Source organism: Mixophyes fleayi, chromosome 2, assembly GCF_038048845.1.
Source record: "Mixophyes fleayi isolate aMixFle1 chromosome 2, aMixFle1.hap1, whole genome shotgun sequence".
Classification (NCBI taxonomy): Eukaryota; Metazoa; Chordata; class Amphibia; order Anura; family Limnodynastidae; genus Mixophyes; species Mixophyes fleayi.
The window spans coordinates 127,743,240-127,765,171 of NC_134403.1; the positions used below are offsets into that span (position 1 = coordinate 127,743,240).

The 21,932-nt window shown below is 37.2% G+C and overlaps 1 protein-coding gene and 1 pseudogene across 1 annotated transcript in view; one reads left to right on the forward strand and one right to left on the reverse strand.

The window, feature by feature from the left end:
* Positions 1 to 21,932, reverse strand: part of PCCA (propionyl-CoA carboxylase subunit alpha) — a 357,370-nt gene that overhangs the window by 324,050 nt on the left and 11,388 nt on the right. Inside the window, exons 3-6 of the mRNA XM_075199966.1 lie at positions 19,880 to 19,927; positions 18,142 to 18,210; positions 1,976 to 2,089; positions 1,076 to 1,129 (exon numbers count right to left, since the gene is read on the reverse strand). Coding sequence (XP_075056067.1) covers positions 1,076 to 1,129; positions 1,976 to 2,089; positions 18,142 to 18,210; positions 19,880 to 19,927 — 285 coding nt within the window. The remainder of the gene's footprint in view (positions 1 to 1,075; positions 1,130 to 1,975; positions 2,090 to 18,141; positions 18,211 to 19,879; positions 19,928 to 21,932) is intronic.
* LOC142140581 (cold-inducible RNA-binding protein B-like) lies at positions 12,564 to 13,023 on the forward strand (annotated as a pseudogene).

Consider the following 21,932-nt stretch of genomic DNA (forward strand, 5'->3'; position numbering starts at 1 on the left):
ACAAAATAATATTTAAACACATTACAAACTGCACAACACTTTAGCATATGTTATGAATTCTCTTTAAGACATTGTTTTTAAAATTGGCCACTGTAATTAAAAGACAAAAAAACAAATAAGATATCAGCATCCATGGTACCAGATAAAAGCAGCCTTTTATTGCTTTGTCAGTGACCATGAGTGACCCAGGGACTAGTCACTTTACCCCCCAATGGTTACGTTTATACAACTGTAATAACCTGTTAACCCTACAAGGCAGACATTATTTTCAATAAGTTCCCGTATATAGTTCTGAGATCAAGAACCACTTAAGAAATCTTTTCAAAAACCATTAGAACTCAGACATGCCCCCTGAAACAAATGTGTTATTCTGACCCCATGTTATAGATGAAACCGCATAAAAGTGACAAAATCATAACTAGACAAGAAGAGAAGGATTAAGGTCCATTTATCACAATCATTTCTGGAATGGATATTTTAGCAGCAATATTCATTCAATGATTCAGGAAAAGCTTTTAGCAGTAAGTTGCGTGAAAAATTAACTGATAGTAATTAACAAAACACATTTTTGTTTATTCTTCAATTGTCAACTGTGGCATTATTTAGTATAAACATGTTTATTAAATACATTCATATGTAGTATGCATGATAGAAATATACATTTAAAGTACACATATGCAATAATTGAAAGGAAAAAAAACTATATACAATATATTATGTATAATAAATAATCACACACACAATATTACACACACAGATTTATTACACACACACACACACACACACACAAATACATATACACACAGTGTGGCGTTTAAGAATAAAAAAAAAAGAAAAACCTGCTCAAAATAAGATCTGATAATGTGACACTCTTGCGGCAATTTGGCTGTTCCCTTTATTAATAGAACAATATACAGTAATGAGGCCAGGTTAAGCTACAAATGGGCCTTAACAACAGCGCTTTTAGCCATGGACATAATCAGACACCTTTCACTGTTGAATGCAGCCACTACTCCATTGCATTCTGCTGCTTACCCTAAAGATTCATTAGCCACCACAAAACAACTCGACTTACCAGACGTCGGGCAAATTCTTTGTTTTCAGAAAGAAACCCGTATCCTGGGTGGACCTAGAAAATAAAAACAGAGGGTGTTATAATAATCACTTAGTAAAGGCTTTGATCATATCCCATTGCTGAAACAGTTTTAAGCATTATACGACACATGTCCCAAAAACAAAAAATGATCTAAACATTTTTTATTACATAATATGTAAAGTATGGAAATGCATATCTGATTTCATTAAGTCCTATGTTTAAGAAAAAAACATATTAGGATAATTGTGTATATAATACAAGGATTCAAACAGATAAAAAAAATAGAAAAAGAAAAAATAAGGGGAAAAAAAGTAAAATAAATATATATATATATATATATATATATATATATATATATATATATATATATATATATATATATATATATATATTCTATAGTCACATGAGATAAAATTGATTCATTAATATTCATAAAATTAAAAATGTAATGTTTCTGAATTTGTCTTATCTGGTGCAGTAGGTAACTAAGCGTGAACAATTATTAAATAATTACAGCATAAATAGTTTAACTATAATTTCTCCTTTTATTCTCCACAAAGAAAAGAAACGAAAGTGCCACGGAAAGGGTTAAAACTAATTGGGATTTTTTTCCCCCAGCATATTTGGGAATGAACTGAAGCTGCTCCCTGGTGTGATTTCTGAATCCAGCAGCCACCTGCAGGAACTGCCACCAGCCTTGCCAGATGCTTCAAAAGCCTTTGATTTCCAGTAGAGATTTCGGCCACATTTAACTCATGTGACATGAACCAAACAAGAACAGAATATTCAGTCCTTTTCTGTTATTTTTTAATACACATTCTGGCTATTCTGCCTTCTATATCTGAAACAGCTGCAGCAGATAGACCCATTCAGACTCACAGCTTGGGCTCCAGTTTTCTTAATGGCTTCCATGATGGCATCCATGTTGAGGTAGCTTTTGCTAGTGGGAGCAGGGCCAACACAGACCGCTTCATCCGCCATTTTCACATGAACCTGAAGAGACAAAAATTCTGCGTTGACAGATGCTCACAGCAAAAGTAATTACCATCAGCTTGCGAGACACAGAGGAAATTGGAGATAAGAAATATTCACCATTCATAAAATGTGCTCTAGAAAAATACTTTATAATTATTTTACGTAACACAGCAAGTCAAACTATTCAAAATATACACATGCAACATTGTAAGAAATATGTACACAGTATATTATAGAGAATATGTTGCAGCTACAACAAAACTATATTTCTATTATTATTTTTAGCTTTTTTTCAATTCAAGTGACAAGTCTAAAATGTATATTCCTTTTAAAGTGTCCATGCAAGTCGTGAAACACATACAGTGGTAAATGTCTATTTACTTTCTTAATGTAGGAAAGGGAAATAATTATTTTTAATGTAGCAGTTTGCTTGCTTGTACATTTAATATAGTATGTTACATTTCTTCTTTCACACCTTAAGATCCAGTGTTAGAATTTGTGAATTCAAGACAATATTTTATCTTCACATTATAAAATAATATGTACAGTACCGATACTGCAGAGCTCTGTATGGCAAAAAGGAAAGACAAACATGGAAGCAAAACCTAGACTAAGCATCACTGATCAACAGGACATAACAGCTTCAAAGGGACAGGGCAGCTAATTGGACAAGCTCATACGAACAATAATAGGCCTCTGCTTCAGGGTTCCCAGCCTAGCTATGAACACTAGGAGACAGCATGCAATAACATTACAAAACTATACGATAAAACTACTGGTGTTCAAAGCATGAAATAATACACTAGTTTTGCCAATAATTTAACATTTTAGACAGGAACATTTAGGAAACAATTTGATGAGTCAACGTAAAAATAAAAATGATAAAATCTGGCATCTTCATAGACAATAAACACTGCATGTCCTACAGTTGGTTGACTCCGGTATAGATAAAATTTGGCAAACATGAAGGTAGCAGAGGCTGTGAGCACACATTATAAATGGTCAGAAAAAGAAATAAAAATCTAAATGATTAGCCCTTGGTTAAAGCAGCAATCCTACATGGTAGCTTTATTTCTTCTTTATATATCAAGTTAAGTACATTTTAAACATATATCTGATAGACATTTTATTAGATCTCCTCCTACCAGGGGCGGATCTAGACATTTGCCCTACCCGGGGCGATCTTAGGGGGGCGATTTAGGCCCCGCCCCCTTTCTGCTTTCCAAGGCTGCCGGCGGCTGCACAGTATGTGCAGGTCCGTTCGGCAGTGACAATGTGCTGCCCGGCTGCGCTGATTGTGTTTAATACACAATCAGAGCAGCCGGGCAGCACATTGTCACTGCCGAACGGACCTGCACAGTGTGCAGCAAGTCTCTGCTAGGTGGGGCGATCGCCCCCCCCCTGGATCCGCCACTGCCTCCTACAAATCACTATCTCCTTTTCAAAATGTCTCTGGGGCTTACAAAATGTGGCCACCAGTTACACAAAGGCGCACAGCTGCCAGCATGTCATGTGAAAACAGAGGGTGAATCAGGAAGAAAAGGGAGGATTTTACATTACACAGAGCTCAGAGGGGTGTTCCAAAGCATCTCTGCTAACTACATTATGTGCCATGTTACTTTGGTTGCAATTGTAGTCCATGACATTGTGCAGAATTATAAAAAATAGCAACCTAAAGAATCAAGTCAAGGAACAATTGTACCCAGCTTCTTCTTATAGCCTGCTACCGTGAGTTATGTTAAAAAACACAACTAATTTCTTCAATGTATTGCGACTTTAAAATACTCTCTAATGAAAATATCACTTGAGCCATTATTAAAATAAAGCTTCTGGTTCCGGTCCAAACTGTCCAATAATACTGGGCCACTTGATTGTTATAACTACAGGCTAGAGTGCAGCAGGTTTGGGCACACAAGTATGCCAGTACTCAACAGCATGCAATGAGCAAATTCTGATCTATTTCCCGATTAACCAGAACGGTATGCATTTCACACTCCCATACAACCTACAATATATCAAAATAGATTTAGGATTTTGTTTCATTTTAAGAAATATACATTTTTCCAAGTTACAAAATAAGGATAAACAAAAACACGTTTCCTACTGTTGGAAATGCTAAACTTACATATTATACTGCAGCATTAATGTAAAAAAGTATCCTCCGATCTCAACTATCATATGTAGGACTTACTAGACAAACAACTCATTAGACAACACTACATTAGCCATCACTGACAGAGCAGCATTGAATGCTGCTACCTAAGGGCCACTTCATACACACAGACACACATTACATCCATTTCATTAAAAAAAAGTACTCTAGCTGTAAATTACAAATGATCCTTCATTAGTTTAGGATTGTTGGCATGCATACAGCAAGAAACATCCCTCTGTAAGTGACAACACTCCTATGCTCTCTTTCTCTTTCCTATTATTTTTATTGTTAATTACTATATTTGTAGCTTTTTCTCTGACCCATTACAGTTTGCATGTGCTAAAAAGAATTCTAAAAGATAAAAATAATAATAACAATAATGATTGGAAGATGATGAATCTCAGAATGTCGTACTAGTATGTGGTAATTCCATATAAAAACTCCCGTGATTTTTACAATTAAATGGAAGCTGCCATAAGTTATTGTATGGTCTTCATCAGCAAGTTAAGAGATAACGAGCTCCTGAAAATCTACAGATACATTGGGCCTGATTCATTAAAGTAAAGGAAAGAAATTAGTAACTTTGGACCTTGGCAAAACCATGTTTCAATGCAAGAGGTTCAAAGGAGTTTATTATTTTACATATAAAGCAAAATACTGGTAGTTTTTCATGTAGGACACAAATACTTGATAGCTTTATTTTTACACTGACATTAACAGTTGATCTAGGACATGCCACACCCCAATTATAAATCTGTCTTCACATTTTAAATTTGCCTCCTCCTCCTCCAATACAACATGGTTTTGCCAAGGTTCAAAGTTACTCATTTCTCTGGCTTTACTTTCTTTAATAAATCAGGCCCATTATGTGCAAGTATAATTTCCAATAAACAGGTCAGTGGCCAGCTATACACATCTTATGCAGGATTTCAAATAATAATAATAAATAATAATAATAATAATAATAATAATAATAATAATATCAACCAGTAGTCACAAAACCATACAACTTAAGTCACTGCCGAGTTAACACAATGTTTCAGGAACCCACTTGAGAAAGTCATATGTGGAAGAGAACAACTTCATATTCTGGTGGAGGATACACATGACCAAGGAAATACCTTAAGTGGCTTCCCAAAACATAATGTATTAAATCACCACTGAACAAGGGACACTCGTCCATTAACCTGCTGAGATCCTACAGAGTAGCTTTCTACCTAACAATACATTGAGGGCACAAATACCACAAAAACTATATACACCACAAGACTGACGGTGCGCAAAGAAAGAATAATGCACACACAAAACTATTTTAGTCAGGCTATAATCACTATAAAACAGTCTAAGAATATGCCCTTAATTTCTTAATAAACCAGTGTTTCCCAAACAAGGCCAGCCACAGACTGTGCAGAAGTCAGTGCAGCCAATTTTGGCATGGAAACTTAATTTTTTGTTTTGTGGCTTTCAAAAAAATGGGGTGTTCAGAGTGTAGTGAGCTTAGATTTATTAGATCTATGCACTTTGCTTATCAAAAATCTATACAGAAGCTGTTTCCTGAAAAACAAACAGGGCCAAAGTCAGGGCTATCACAGAAAAGTGATTATTGCTTTGTAAACAGAAACTTCACCAATGTAGGCGTGTTACTCTATACACTGAGAGAAAGAAGGAGGTGGACAGTCTGTAGAGATACAAAGAGAGACCGTATTCCAGACATTTCCAATAACTGCATCCCAGACATTATGTACCATGGCTATTTACATGCTATATGCTGTTATTACTACATTGTGATTGTCCTTATTCTTACTCTTTGCTCTGCACTTGCTGTCTGAAGAGGATAACACAGGACCAATGCTGAAGTGTTGTATAATGAAGCAGCAGGAGTCAGATAATGTACTTCATGATTAACTCATTGCCTGTCCACTTGTAATACAGGCGTGTGCTAACATGTCATAATCGTCCATCCCCACAGCTAACACACAAGATACTTGATTAGTCCACAATTCCCAGATGGAGCCATCCCTAATGCTAAATAATTCCCTTCAACCTCCTGCTACAGTACCACAGGCTCACCAATTAAATATAATGTCTCTGAAGAGCCACATTAGAGTGAACAAATTCCTGCAAAAAAAACAGATTTGCTCCAAGACTCATTAGAGAAAAAAAATGATTTTTTTTTTTTCCACTAAATTTTTTAAGAGGAGCACTATGACAGTAAGTGGGAAAAATTACACACATTCTGTTATTGTGATACTTTCACGCGTGTGCATGTGTGAAAGTAAAATATTATTTATTTATTTTTTAAACCTTTCTTGCGGACAAGTGTAACTTCTCAAATAGGTGAAAGTAATTTATCAATTGCTCAGCAAGGTAAATATCTCTGAGAAATAATTTCCAGTTTAAAACGGTGTGATAATTCAGAGGCAAAAGATAAAGAATGAATTAGTGGAGCTACATGTGAAAAGGACATGCTGTTATAATAGAAGCATCACTATATTGGATGACAATTTAGGCATAGAATAAAATGATTGAGCCTCCTTCTATGCCTAGTTTTCATATCCTGCCGATCCCTTTACACCCTTCACGTTACACACAGTTTATTTTTAATTTCTCTATAAAATGAATATAATGGCAGCATATTTTCTGTTACTATGTTTTGTGACGAGTCTTTTTCTGAAAATTAGAAAATACATAGTCATAACATCACTGCTACATGTGGAACAATCAGTCACAATGCCTGTGAGATCACATGTGAACTTCTACCTGTGAGAAAGATCTGACCATTAAAATTTACATGAGAAAAAATTTAAATCCAAAAGTAGTGGATTATAATATATTATACAGTCAACACAATTCTCATATTTTGGGCTCTATACATCACCACAATGGATTTGAAATGAAACTAACAAGATGTGCTTTAACTGCAGACTTTCAGCTTTAATTTGAGGGTATTTACATCCAAATCAGGTGAACGGTGTAGAAATTACAACAGTTTTATATGTGCCTCCCACTTTTTAAGGGACCCAAAGTAATGGGACAATGGACTCAAAAGCTATTTCATGGACATGTGTGGGCTATTCCCTCGTTATTTCATCATCAATTAAGCAGGTAAAAGGTCTGGAGTTGATTCTAGCTGTGACATTTGCATTTGGAATCGGTCAGTGAAGCAAGCCATCAGTAGGCTGAAAAATCCAAACAAACCCATCAGAGAGATAGCAAAAACATTAGGTGTGGCCAAATCAAATGTTTTGGAACATTCTTAAAAAGAAAGCGTTTTCTCCATGGCATTCTCAAGGGGTCAGATTTCTGAATGACTTTACTTTTACTGACATTTTTCCCCAATTTTCTGATCTTCAACAAAACTTTTCAGTCCCCACAAAATTAAAAAATCAATATATACAATTCTGTAACCTGCATAACACAATTAAGCACCGGCTCATTGCTCGCCCATTAACCTCCTTTGAGTACCTATGCCTTCGTCAATCATCTACATCCGGCCTAATATCTACCCTCTATTCTGAACTCTCCCTGGACACATTGGATCAAAAAGATCCCCATGAGCTGGCTTGGAAAAGGGATATTGGGGAGACCCTCAACCCAGATGAATGGAGTGAAATTCGTGAGAATGCTGCTTCTAATTCCATGTGTGTCAAAATCAAAGAAAATGTTTAGAAGGTCCTATATCGCTGGTATTACTTCCCAACACGTCTTAAAAAACGTTACCAGACACCTCTGACCGTTGTTGGAGAAATTACTCCCTGGAAGGGACGCTTATCCATATCTGGCGGGATTGCCCAAAATTGTTTAGTTTTTGGCGCGACATAAATAACCTGATAACTGAAATACTTCAGATCTCGATCCCAATGGAGCCTAAATTTTTCTGCTTCCACTAGGGATTCCTGGGGCTACGCGTCGCCAAAATAAGCTCATTCGACATATCCTAACATGCCAAATTGCGGCTGACTGGAAGCAGAAGGCTTCCCCCTCTATTCAAGCTATAATCAACCGTGTCTGGCACATACAACGTATGGAATTTATGATCAGCATTTTGAACAAATTCCTCCAAGTCCTTTAATAAAGTTTGGTCTTCATGGTTATCCTTCTTCAACTCCAGCTCTCCCTTTTTATTGTCGGCAAGTTATTTGCCCCCTCCTCCCAAGTTCCTGACAAATACAAAACTTTCCGGTTTGAATCCTGCCCCTCTCTACTTTCCCTTTTATTTTATTTTATTTTTATTTTCTTCTTATGGTCCTAGCCACGCCGTCTATAGTCCCTTTCCCCTCTATATCCTTTCCATAGTTCTTACTTAAAACCTGAAGTCATTCGACACAGAGACACCAATGTTGTTGTTTCATTTGTTTGTAATAGAAATGCTTTGTTTTTTTCCTTGTAAGTATGTACTATAACAATATTGTATTTCGCTTTTGCTGTATTGTTGATATATCGTTTTGACTCATCAAAAATAAACATTTAAAAAAAAAATAAAAAAAAACGCACCGGAGAGCTCAGCAACACCAAAAGACCTGGAAGACCACGGAAAACAACTGTGGTGGATGGCAGAAGAATTTTTTGAATTTTTTCCCTGGTGAAGAAAAACCCCTTCACAACAGTTGGCCAAATCAAGAACACTCTCCAGGAGGTAGGTGTATATGTGTCAAAGCAACAATCAAAAGAAGACTTCACAAGAGTAAATATAGAGGTTCACCGCAAGATGTAAACCATTTGTGAGCCACAAAAACAGGAAGACCAGATTAGAGTTTGTCAAACAACATCTAAAAAAGCCATTAGAGTGTGTGCACAAATCAATTTGTTTGTAGAATTTTTTGGCCGATCTGTGTTGAAGGGCATTTAGCAGTTTACGAATGCGAACAACATCCTATGGACAAATGAGACAAAGATCAACTTGTACCAGAGTGATGGTAAGAGAAGAGTATGGAGAAGGAAAGGAACTGCTCATGATCCAAAACATACCACCTCATCAGTGAAGCATGGTGGTGGTAGTGTCATGGCGTGGGCATGTATGGCTGCCAATGGAACTGGTTGCCTTGTATTTATTGATGATGTGACTGCTGATAAAAGCAGCAGGATGAATTCTGAAGTGTTTCGGGCAATATTATCTGCTCATATTAAGTTAAATGCTTCAGAACTCATTGGACGGCGCTTCACAGGGCAGATTGACAATGACCTGAAGCATACTGCAAAAGCAACCAAAGAGTTTTTTTAAGGCTAACAAGTGGAATGTTATGCAATGGCCAAGTCAATCACCTGACCTGAATCCGATTGACCATGCATTTTACTTGATGAAGACAAAACTGAAGGGAAAATGCCCCAAGAACAAGCAGGAACTGAAGACATTTGCAGTAGAGGCCTGGCAGAGCATCACCAGGGATGAAATCCAGTGTCTGGTGATGTCTATGCGTTCCAGACTTCAGGCTGTAATTGACTGCTAAGGATTTGCAACAAAGTATTAAAAAGTGAAAGTTTGATGTAGGATTGTTTAGTTTGTCCCATTACTTTTGGTACCTTAAAAAATGGAAGGCACATATAGAAACCGTTGTACTTCCTACACTGTTCACCTGATTTGAATGTAAATACCCTCAAATTAAAGCTGAAAGTCTGCAGTTAAAGCTCATCTTGTTAGTTTCATTTCAAATCCACTGTGGTGGTGTATAGAGCCCAAAATATGAGAATTGTGTCGATGTCCCAATATTTATGGACTTGACTGTATGTTGCACTGCAGGGAGAGGGGAGAGAGCACATTTAAAAAGTGTGGACAGAATAGATTTGTAGGGCGTGGCCTATTTCAACTCCAGCTCACTGTGTTACAATGAAGCAGCCCAATATGTGTGAGCTAGAAGCAAGATGAAGTAGTATTTCCCGATATGCAAAAGAAAAAAAAAAAAAGAATTTGTAGCCTTTACATGCAAGGCATTATCCCGGCGGTTCCCAAACTGTGCGCCGCGGCTCCCAGGAGTGCCGCGGCGCTGTCAGAGGGGTGCCGCGGGCCAGCCCTAGAAAAAAGAAAGAAAACAGAAACTTACCAATCCTCCTGGATGCTGGGTCCCGGCGCCGCGTGGATTGGTAAGTTTCTGTTTTCTTTCTTTTTTCTAGGGCTGGCGCGGGGCAGAGTGAGAGGGATCGTAGCAGAGGAGGAGGGGGGACAGCTCAGTAATTATTTTGGAGGGGTGCCTTGAAGACTAAGGGTGCCGCGAACTACAAAAGTTTGGGAACCACTGCATTATCCAATAAAATGCCAATTCCTCAGATCTGGAGACAGGCTCACTTTAAAAAGTTATTCAGAATACCTTACTATAAAAGCCATTCTTACATTCAGCTTGTAACACATTCAATATATTGAAATGATGGAGGTACACCAGAGCCCATGTCATTATTGGGGAAGCACTGTGGCCTAGTGGTTAGCACTTCTGCCTCACAGCACTGGATTCCTAACCATAGCCTTATCTGTATCTAGTTTGTATGCTCTTCCCGTGTTTGCGTGGGTTTCCTCCAGGGTCTCCAGTTTCCTCCCACACTCCAAAAAACATACTAGTAGGTTAATTGGCTGCTATCAAATTGATCCACTCAGTGGTTTTGCTCAAACTGGCAAGACCTTTAACACACAATTAACATTGTGTTTTAAAGGTCTTACCAGCTTGAGCAAAATCACAAAGTACATTAGAAATCATTAAAGCACCTACTAAAATGCTCATACTTGTACAAAAGTAGCATGTAAAGGTGGACATTAATACATGTATTCATGTGAAGGTCAGGCTTAACAGAGTTATACGTGGATCCCATTAGGGTTGCCAACTAATACCTTTAATAAGGGACATAGTGATTTATACAAGCTCAGTGGCTGGATGACTGAGATTACACAATGTAGACATCTCACCTTGCCCCAGTCTACCAGACACAGAAACAGTGTCATTTGTGTGTGTTCCTTATTAAAGGTGTTTCATACAACCAATAGCCTAACCATTCAACTGATGTGAGCGAGTAGCGCTATATAAATAGCTGACGATGATTCAATAATATTTTGTACACGTAACCAACTTCCTGACAGTTTATTTTTTTTAACTGGAAAGAAAAAAATAATACTAATAAGCGCCTTATTAAAACGGCATGCATTATTATTTCAAATTTGACTAATGGGTCTGAAAGCTGCCTCGAACTATCATTAGTCCAATGGGAACAATAATTTTTATGAACATATGATTCAGACATAAAAAAAAAAAAAAAAAAAGACTACACAGATCTCAATATAAAGTTTAAAAATGCTCATTTAAGATTAATATCACATATGAAACAGACAAAGAAGAAAAAGGAAACTACCGCACCAGATTTCAAAGAGATAATAGTTTTGGCTATAATAATCCCTTTCATATACAGGTTGTATTTATGTTTTCATAGAAAGGGGCACTACCTAAAATAAACTTTGTTCTCTCTCTTCTTGCATAAAAACAGGTATATAGACAGAGAGGGAGATAACACGTGTCCAATAAACTGTACAATTTGAATTCACACTGTAAATCTGTCTGTCAAACATACAAAGCAAACCTGTACAAAAGCCAATATTAAGTAAAGCTATTTCTTCTTAATAAAAGAAAAAAACCCTCAATATGATATACGCCAAGACAAGCAACGTTGTCAAGGGGTCTTTGCACTTCAGCCGACACTAATGTACTCCATCTTAATTTACCTGATCATTAGTTTCAAGTTTGTTCAGCTGTAAAGCAGCAAACACTAATTGCTTCAACATCACAAAATCATATCTGTCCTCTTCATCTCCCCAGACAGCAGGGAGAAATTATCAGGGGGAAGTATGATAATATCTTGATAAGTGATGACTCACATCACCGTGCTGTCAGTCATCCATGAGTTCTTATGCAAGATACAATTATTGAATAGCAAGGCAAATAGTACAATACACACCAGGAGCCAGATCTACAGGACAGCAGGTCGTCTGTGCAAGACAGGGCAGTCTAAACATTTCCCCCAATATCGACAAAACAGTTACTACCAATTTTCTTTTAGCAGAAACAGGTCAAGTAATTCAGGAACACCACTGCACAAGTATTGTAGTAACAGCAAGCAATAAGAAATGTATACCGTATATACTCGTGTATAAGCCGAGTTTTTCAGCACATTTTTGTATGCTGAAAAAGGCCACTCGGCTTATACACGGGTGAACTTACCTGGTGTCCGGTCCCTCGGCTGTTAACTTCTGCATATGCGTTCCAACAACAGGAAGTTTGGCATTTGGAACGCATACTTGCGTTCCAAATGCCGAACTTCCTGTTGTTGGAACGCATGCGGGGTAAGTAAAAAATCTCTCTCTCTCTGCGTCCTCGCCTTTCGTTTGTTCTGTCCAGACAATCCAAACTTTTTATCGGCGGTCTGAGCATTGACACCAACGAGGGGAATCTGGAAGAGGTGTTCTGCAACATTTGGCTTTGTTACGTATGAGAACCCAGAGGATGCCAAAGATGCCTTGCAGGCAATGAATGGAAAGTCTGTGGATGGACGTCAGATTTGTGTGGATCAGGCTGGCAAGTCCTCCGGTGACAGGAGAGGAGGCTCATCTGGAGGAAGAGGATTCTTCAGTGGTGGCAGAGGACGTGGTGGCGGTGACAGGGGCTATGGAAGCAGCAGGTTTGAGAGCAGGAGTGGAGGATATGGTGGCAGTGGTGGCTCAAGGGATTATTATGGAAGTGGCAGGAGTCAAGGAGGTTATAGTGATCGCTCAGGAGGGTCCTACAGAGACAGCTATGATAGCTATGCTACACACAACAAGTAAAATACTTTTTTATATCTGTTTAAGTATCTCTACAGCCTCACTGGTAGTAACGGAACAGCTGTCCTAAAGGGTGTAAAGCTAATAACTTTTATATTGTTACTTTTAATGTTATGGTTTCATATTGTTAGATTTCTCACCCTACTATGTTTTTCTGTTCCATTGAGGCTTTTAAATTTGCGCTCTTTTCCACCCTAGGCTTATACTCGAGTCGACTTATGCTCGAGTATATACGGTAATTGTTTTATGCCAACTGTCTCTTCTGGTAAAACTTATGCCAACCAATTGAGAACATTTGTGGTTTTAAAGTATTGGTGATGAATACAGCCTGGGGGTTTTAAACTAGTATGTGGCAGTCAGTTACAGGCAAATAATGTTACTCATAGGAGAGATTAGGCTATGTAGGGCTTAACAGTATAACATAATCAAATAGAAATCTTGAATTCTCCCTCTTTGTGCTGTATTTAAAGAACAGATGGCATTATAGGTAAGATGAGGTTATAAAGTGGATACCATATAATGGAATTCGCACTGTTTAAAGCCTTTTTGAATATGCTTGGTGGTGATGGTGGCATCATAAAGGGCATGATATAAAGATGGAGCAGTGTGTTTATATGTAAACAGATGGATGAGCAGTGGTGTCATTTTTAAATATGCTCTGTGAATACACACCTGTCAATAAAAGCAACACACACACCTGGACATGGGAAGCCCATTACAGCACCAGCTAAGGCCTCCTGCTTCATTATAGGACCATGAAACTCTTGTCTATATTAACTATACCTATACTGTACAGCAGTTCATACTGATTATGTAGTCCAGTGTCCAAAAGTTGCCTAAATAGAAGAAAAAAACTACTATAAAAGTCATGATAATTGTTATTATAGGGGGCCTAATTTAAATGGCAACTTCATGTGTGTAGTTAATGCTTACATGCTTATACTAATAGTTTCAGTGTGTCTCTATACAATAATTTATATATGTAACCTATAGATAAAAGGCCAGCCCCTGTTAGCAGACTCTTGGTTTCACCTAAAACTTGATAAGTTTATTTGGGAGCAATAACACATCACAACAAAACTTGGGCATTCGCACTGAACGGTCTGATGTAGACTATTACAAAAGTCTCTACTATTTTTAGTATAAAAAAAAATAAAACTCTACATTGCTATATACAATAAACTACTTTCTCATTGATTACCACATTTTTAATAATGTTCCCCATGATATCATCATATTATTCTTGTAGCCATGAGAAAAAATGCTCTCTTAGGGTTAAATCTTGCAGATGCTTTTAGTGCCACAGAAAACACCTTGCATTATAGTCAGTGGTAGTAAAGTAAAATAGGGAAGTTTTGTTGGGTATAGAAGTAAAACACATGATCACTGTACTTTTTTGAGCTGCTTAATGTACATGGTTTTATTTTATTACATAAAGTTATATCCCTCTGATGCCCTGGTTATCCCTTAATTTCCAGAAAAGTGGTTAACACCTGCTCCTGGACATTAAGGTAGATAAGGCTAATCAATTAATAAAAAAAAACAAGGTATGCAGGCCCAAGAGCCTGTCACCCACATACACAAGTGTACGACAGACATAAAACTACACACACAATGAGGCCTATTACCAATAGTAATCAAAATAATAGCTCCAAAATACAATTCAGCTCCATAATTATTCCCCCAAGGTCCTTGTAAATGATGCCCTTTCCACTGCATTTTCAAACCTTCAATTTTCATTGTACATTTTCAACTTCAACCCTTTTTGTTACATTAATGTATCTTGTTGGTAGAATTCATGGTACTTTTGTTAAGCAACTATTGCCCTGCACCGCCCAGCAGTGAAATCCTTTTCTTTATGAAGGACAATAGGGATGTAACAGAAGGACAACAACGGTTGACTCTTGCCGGAATAATGCCTGAGAGTCCTTATCATCTCTTCAAATTACAACATACAGTCAATTTTTGGCATCCCATTGACCCCCTTACAGCTCTCAATAGGAAATTATTAAGCTGCTACTTAATACCACCATACATATTATGTGAATGATTGACCATTTTAATGTAAACAAATCATACCTTTATTACACATTGGAAGACAAAATAAGCAGATACTAACTCAAAGAGAGAAAAGAAAAAAAAAGCTAGACAAAAACCGAAAAGAAATATTGGAATATTTTGGTGAATCATTTTCAAAATCAAAATGTTCTGTGTATTTCATGCCTAAGGGTTAACAGTGGTCAAGGTGCTGAAATCAGACAGACATTCAATGCGCATTCATAAACTGCTAAATGCCATTGAACACAGATCGGCCAAAAAATTCTGCAAACAAATTGATCTGTGCACACACACATACTTTCTGACAAATGTTTGCTTTCCTGCACCTCAATGTTGCCTGCAGTGGTCATAACTTAGCACACTATGCTGCAGAAAGATTTTGAGAACATGTTTTGCCGTGATAAAAAGGAGGATAAAAAGCAAGGTTTTGTCTTCGGTTTTAACAGACAATGTTTTTCAACACCCTTGTGTACAGGGCTTTCCAAACAAACATTTGTACGTTTCCTTCTTTATACATAGATACCCATCCTCCTGGACCTCTCTGCTGCTTTTGAAACTGTTGATCACATCTTCTCCTGCAGACGCTTTACGCCATCGTCCTTTGTGACACAGTTCTTAGCTGGTCCGCTTACTAGCTATGTAACGGCTCCTTTACAGTCTCTACCTCTGCCACATCCTTTCCTTCACGCTCACCATCTATTGGGGTCCCATAAGGCCTTTTATTTGGTCATCAGCTCTTCTTACTCTATATCTCTTCTCTTCTCTTGGAGAACCAATTCACTCTTTCTGCCTCAAGTACCACCTCTACGCTGACGACACCCAAATTTAACTATGTCATATAAACAGTGGTGGAAGTGGGGGTGTACACGGTGGTATGCCATACCGCCACTTCTACTGCCTTCATTGTAAAACTATTCCATACACTTATATTACCATTACATTTTTCATACCTCAATATCATCAAAGCCCCACTAATTCCGCAACGCTGTACACAGAAATCATATCAGTCCCCAGTAGAGCTTGCAATCTAAATTCCCTAACACACACAGACTGGCAGACTAGGATCAATTTGATAGCAGCCAGTTAACCTACCAGTACCTCGACTTCTAAGTTTCCACTTCGAGCACTGCATCTAACCAACCTTCTCTCTGTAATCCCTACATATCCAAAATAGAGCTGGCCATCTTCCCTCCTCCTAAAATCATCCAACCGGCCTTTACTGTCAATAACATTAAGGTCAATACCAATGTTCTCAGTTTCCCAATCCTACTGCCTTGGTGTCACACTTGAATAAACCCTCTGATGTATTCCTCACATCCAGTCTCTATATCAGTTTGGACGTCTACCCCTGAAAAATATAATTTAATTTATATATCTAATAAATAAATGCTTAGTGGCGTCTGTGTGTGAAAAAAACAAAACAAGTTGCAGCGCCACCTGCTGGGCAGAGTTATACGCTGACCTACTAAATTCTTAGTGTGTGTGGGAAAAAAAATTCAAAAGAGCGTTAGTTCCCGACGCAAGCGGCCTTTTTAATGTGTGTTCATGAGGTAAAATTACCTCACGAAAATGAGTTTGACCCCTCAACTCGTAAATTTAGCCTTTACTACCCCTCCCACAGGGGGAAGGGGGGATGATGGAAGTTAACTGACTTGACTATTCTAATTTTTTTGTCAAATAATGTCAGTATACCAAATTTCAGGTCAATTGGATGAGCCCTTTCTGAGAAAATAGTTTTTTCCACACACACACACACACACTAACGCACGCCTCTACACATGTGTGTTCATGAGGTAAAATTACCTCACGAAAATGAGTTTGAGCCCTACCAAATTTCAGCCCTTTTTGAATTTTTTTTCCCACACACAGTAACTCAGGTGGCGCTGCAACTTGTTTTTTTTTTTTTTCACACACAGACGCCACTAAGCATTTATATATTAGATACACACACACATATTTTCAATTTTATATATTATATATAAATATATAAAATTGAGTGATAGACAAGACACACAGACACTGTATAGATATATGGACACCTGTAGTACTACTATAGCATGATTTCCTCTTAGTACCTGAAAATGGGAGCAGATCAATACAAGTATTATTACTCATCTTTTCCTCTTGACAGTTGCTGTAATTTACATTATATTCCCATGGGACATTTCCAGTCTTTTATAGATCATTACATTCCTGGGCTATAGAATCCCTGCCGAGTTAAAAATGCCAAATAAAATTACATCTCATTCACTGCATTATGCTATACCTTCCTTTGTTCAAAACCAATTAGTGTTAACCTACTTTTTACTTATAATAAACTTTATACTGATCCTGTAAAAAACATTTAAGAGGCAGGATAAAAATTCTGCAATATAAAAAGTGACACACAGGTTCAATACAGAAAAACACCACTGCACCTATAACTTTTATACTAAATAAATAAATAAATATATAAATAAATAAATAAAAGGCAGCTGAAATAATATGTAGAGAAACATGGGCCAGAGATATGGCATGTTTGTATTAAATTATATGTTTTTATTTGTTTTTCTAAGTGTACCTAAAATATGTGCACCAAAAATAAAATCAAATGTATGCAAAACGTACTGATAGTTCTAGCTACATTGTCCTCCAAGAAGAAACGTTTCATAGCTTTTTATTTTAGGAGAGAAGGAAACATAATAGAAATGTTTGAAAGAAACATGAAGAAAAGCCAAAAAACAAGAATATTGTATTAGATGTCCGACATCAAAACCATGTGTTATGTTCACAGCCATCTGTGGCATACTAAACCTGTGTACTCCAGACAGATTACATAGAGTGTATTAAGGGATCAATTTATTTTCTCACACTGTATGAGGAAAAAAGGGGAAAGAAAGAGGGAAGAAAAGGGAGGGGCAAAGTTCAATTTTCACTGTAATTATGTGTCGCTACCATCCACAATCTCTTTAAAAAATATGCAAATAAAATAGCAGCTAAACAATAAAATAGGCACCAATTTAAAATATGAACAAAGTTATTAAGAAAGCAAATCTAATAATAAATAAAATGCACAAAAATACTCACGGCAGCAGAATCAGCATCACTGTGTACTGCAACTGTTTTTATACCCATCTTCCTGCATGTCTTGATGACCTTGTTGAACACATATTTTGATAATTTAGTTTTCAAAACAAGCTTATACCTATTATTTTAATTTTACAAAACAAAAAACAAAACTTGTACCAATGATTATAATATAACATATAATTAAAGGGCTACGTTACACAAAAATATATATGAAATGCCATGTATTACTGAAAATGAGCAAAGTGTTTAAACTTCAACAAATAAGTTTCATCTTCACGTGAGCAGAATACGATGAGCCTCAAGGTTATTTTCACCCATATATTATGTTTTAATACACAGTTCTAACAAGTGTACCCAAATAAATTAAATGTATGCCTTTGAAAGTTAATTTATGGGAATGGTTTGTTAGTTAATGCCAAATGCTAATCATTTGTGTTTTGACACGGTAGGGTGGGTCTGGTTGTGGTATCAAATTCTAGCTATCATTTATTTACTACATTCTACAAAATGATAGCTAGAATCTGATTAGTTGCTATAGGCAACATCTCCACTTTTCAAACCCACCGGAAAACTCTCAGCTTGATACATTTACTCTCAGGTGGCTATCACATAAAGGAGGTTGAGAGAATGGCCAGAGTGGGAAAAGCTGTAATCAAGGGAAAATACTAATCAAAAAAAAAAATTAAAAAAAAAATATATATATATATTTTTTTTTTTTCATTTGTTTAACTTTGTTGTCACCTCATAATTGCATTATGGACGTATCTACTCATAGAATTTTTTTTCTTAATTTCTAGGTGGGAATTCAATTGACTGCATTACTGCCACGTGGAATATGTATTGCAAATCTCCTATTCCACCATATCACAAAGGTTCTCTGTTGGATTGAGATCTGGTGAATGTGGAAGCCATTGGAGTACACTTAACTCATTGTTAGGTTTACCATGTCTGTGGAACCAGTTTGAGATAAAGTGTACTTTGTGGCATAGTGAGCGATTCTGCTGCAAGTGACCATTAGATGATGGGTAGACTGTGGCCATAAAGGGATGCAAGCTAAAAGATACTCATTTAGTATTAAGAGGCCTAATGTGTCCAAGAAAACATTTTCCCACACCACAACCACAAGCCAGGATGGATCCATGGAAGTTCTGATGCTAGCATCTGAATGTCAAAGCAGAAATGTAATATTCATCAGGCCAGCAAGGTTCTTCAATCTTCAATTGTCTAGTTTTGGTGAGTCTGTGCCCGCTGTACCCTCAGTTTCCTGTTCTTAGCAGACATGAATAGAACCCGGTATGGTTCCTTTGCTGCTGTAGCCCGTCCATTCCAATGCGTGCTGTGCATTCAGAGACACTCCTCTGCATATCACTCTTGTAATGTATAGTTATATGAGATACTGTTGTCTACATGTCAGGCTGAACCAGTCTGGGACGGAGACAACCAGTTTCTCCTCTGACCTCCCTAATTCACATTTTTGCCCCACAGAACGGACGTCACTGGATGTTTTTTAATTGTTCTGAAAACCATTCTCTGTAGACTGTGGTGCATGCAAATCCTAGGAGGAGATTAGCAGTGCCTGAGATACTCAAACCTCCCCATCTGGCACCAACAATTATTCCATGGTCAAAGTAACTTAGATCAAATTTCTTCCCCATTCTGGTGTATAAACAAGCAGGAGTACCTAATAAAAAGTGCCCACTGAGTAGAGACACACAATTCTGATACAGGTACTTACTCTACATGCAATCTCTCCTCTGTTGGCAATTAAAATTTTTTCAAATGTCTGGAGAAACAAAAAGAAAAGATGAGAGGATAGAAGAAGGTATTCAAATACCATTAAAATACATTTCACATATATTGTACGTGTGCTAGAAAAGCATGAAGAGATAGCTATGACTATAACACATTAAATGGAGAGAGAAATACTTCCATGCATCTTTATTTGTAATAAGCACATTCAGCAGCACAACCAGGGTCTGATAAATAATTGCAGCAGAGGAAGAAAAAAAAAAAAAAAGAATACATGATGCCTAGAATGTGGCTTTTATTTCCTAGAGTGCTCTATGTTCTCTGGCTCTTTTCTTTCTCCTAGAATTGTCTAACTCCCACTCACTGTGTTATTCCACACAGGCCTGTCAAAGATATTCATGGGGCTGCATATTTTCCCTTTTGCAATTGTCTAATGAAAATATTTATAGATTAATGTATAAAATGCTTACAATAGGACTTTGTCTATTTATATAGGTTAATTAGATATTCTATTCCCTGTACTAGATACAATTAAACACAGAGACTTTACATGGTAGTCTACTTGTGAACAAACCACCAGCCTGTATTGTGACCAGTCCTCCCTTGTAGTAAACAGGGTAAAGGGGAGGGGCGGGGTACAGTCTGTAACCCCCGTGGCCTGAACCCAAGAGGGGCTGGAGCTGTAGATCTATGTGAGCTCCTAGCATAGTATGAATGAATTTGTCCAGTTCTCTTAAACTTCTTATTTATTTGAAGGGATTGATAGTAAATTTTGGGAGTTAGTTCTTAACATGAGACAGCACACATCAATGGGACAGCAGTGTGATATGCACTACAGAAAGTAGGCAAGATCAATATAAAAACATGCATAGCGATTTGAAATGTAAACGTTGTTTGCACAGTATGCACAGGTCTGCTCTTTAGAGAAAGGACTATCTATACTAAAGGATTATTATACGGCTTGTCACTGGTGTCAAGTCTCATTCCTCATGCCTGAAGCTGGGTTCAGGAAGATGGGTCACTGAAGTAACCAAAAGCTAAAATGTTACTAAATTAAACAGGTAGGCATCTAGCAGCAGGTCAGCATACCTGTACCTTCATCACTCAAAATGGTTTTCCTTGGAGCACAAAAAAATGCCTGCCCCTTGATTTATAAAAGTAGATCTTAACTTCAAAAAAAGACAAAAAAAAAAAAAACAACCAACTTAACCACCGTGTTTTATTTATAGAAAAATCTAAAAGTTACATTCACCCTAAGCTTTGCTTATATAACAGCTACTAATAACATGGTCACCTTCAAAAATTGTGTAATCTTTATTCCATTTTGTGTCTACAGTAGCATAATACACACAACAAGAAAGAAAACACAACTAGGCAACATAGCCATCTGGACCTTCAAAGAATGTTCCCTTCTAAGAAGTTCTGAGTTCAAGTTTGAGTTTCGGAAACTGCTTGGCTCGTATAAAGCACCCAACCAATGTTTTCCCCTTTGAAAGATATCTTTAAACCAGACATCCTGAAATCGTAGCAAGAACTTGCATAGCTTGCTATTGTATTTTAATACTTCTGACACTAAACAAACACAGATCTGAGTTGCTGAACATGAAACAAATGAACAGTAGAAAGGAAATATTTGTTCTATTATTGCAAATAAATGGACATTTTGATCTAGATAACTACTGTACTTTATTTAGGAACTACACACAAGTACATTCTCTTCATTTTACAGAACAAGTTGAAATATGTTATTCAGCATATAACAAGTAAACTCTTGGCCGCCTAAATTTGTTTCATGAAAATAAATTCAATGCAACACAATTTATATAAAGAGCAACAGCCTTTTAGTGGACATATAGCAGGATTTTGCCAGCAAGGTCTCCCAATCTTTCACAAGTCTTCTAGCCGTAGGAGCGACCACTTACTGAATGGAAAAACGAAGATAAACAGACGGAACATGATCGTTCTTTAATCCAGAAAGGACATTTACTGACTTTTAAGCACTCACATAGGGCATAGCGTGATTATCCCATCCCAGCACC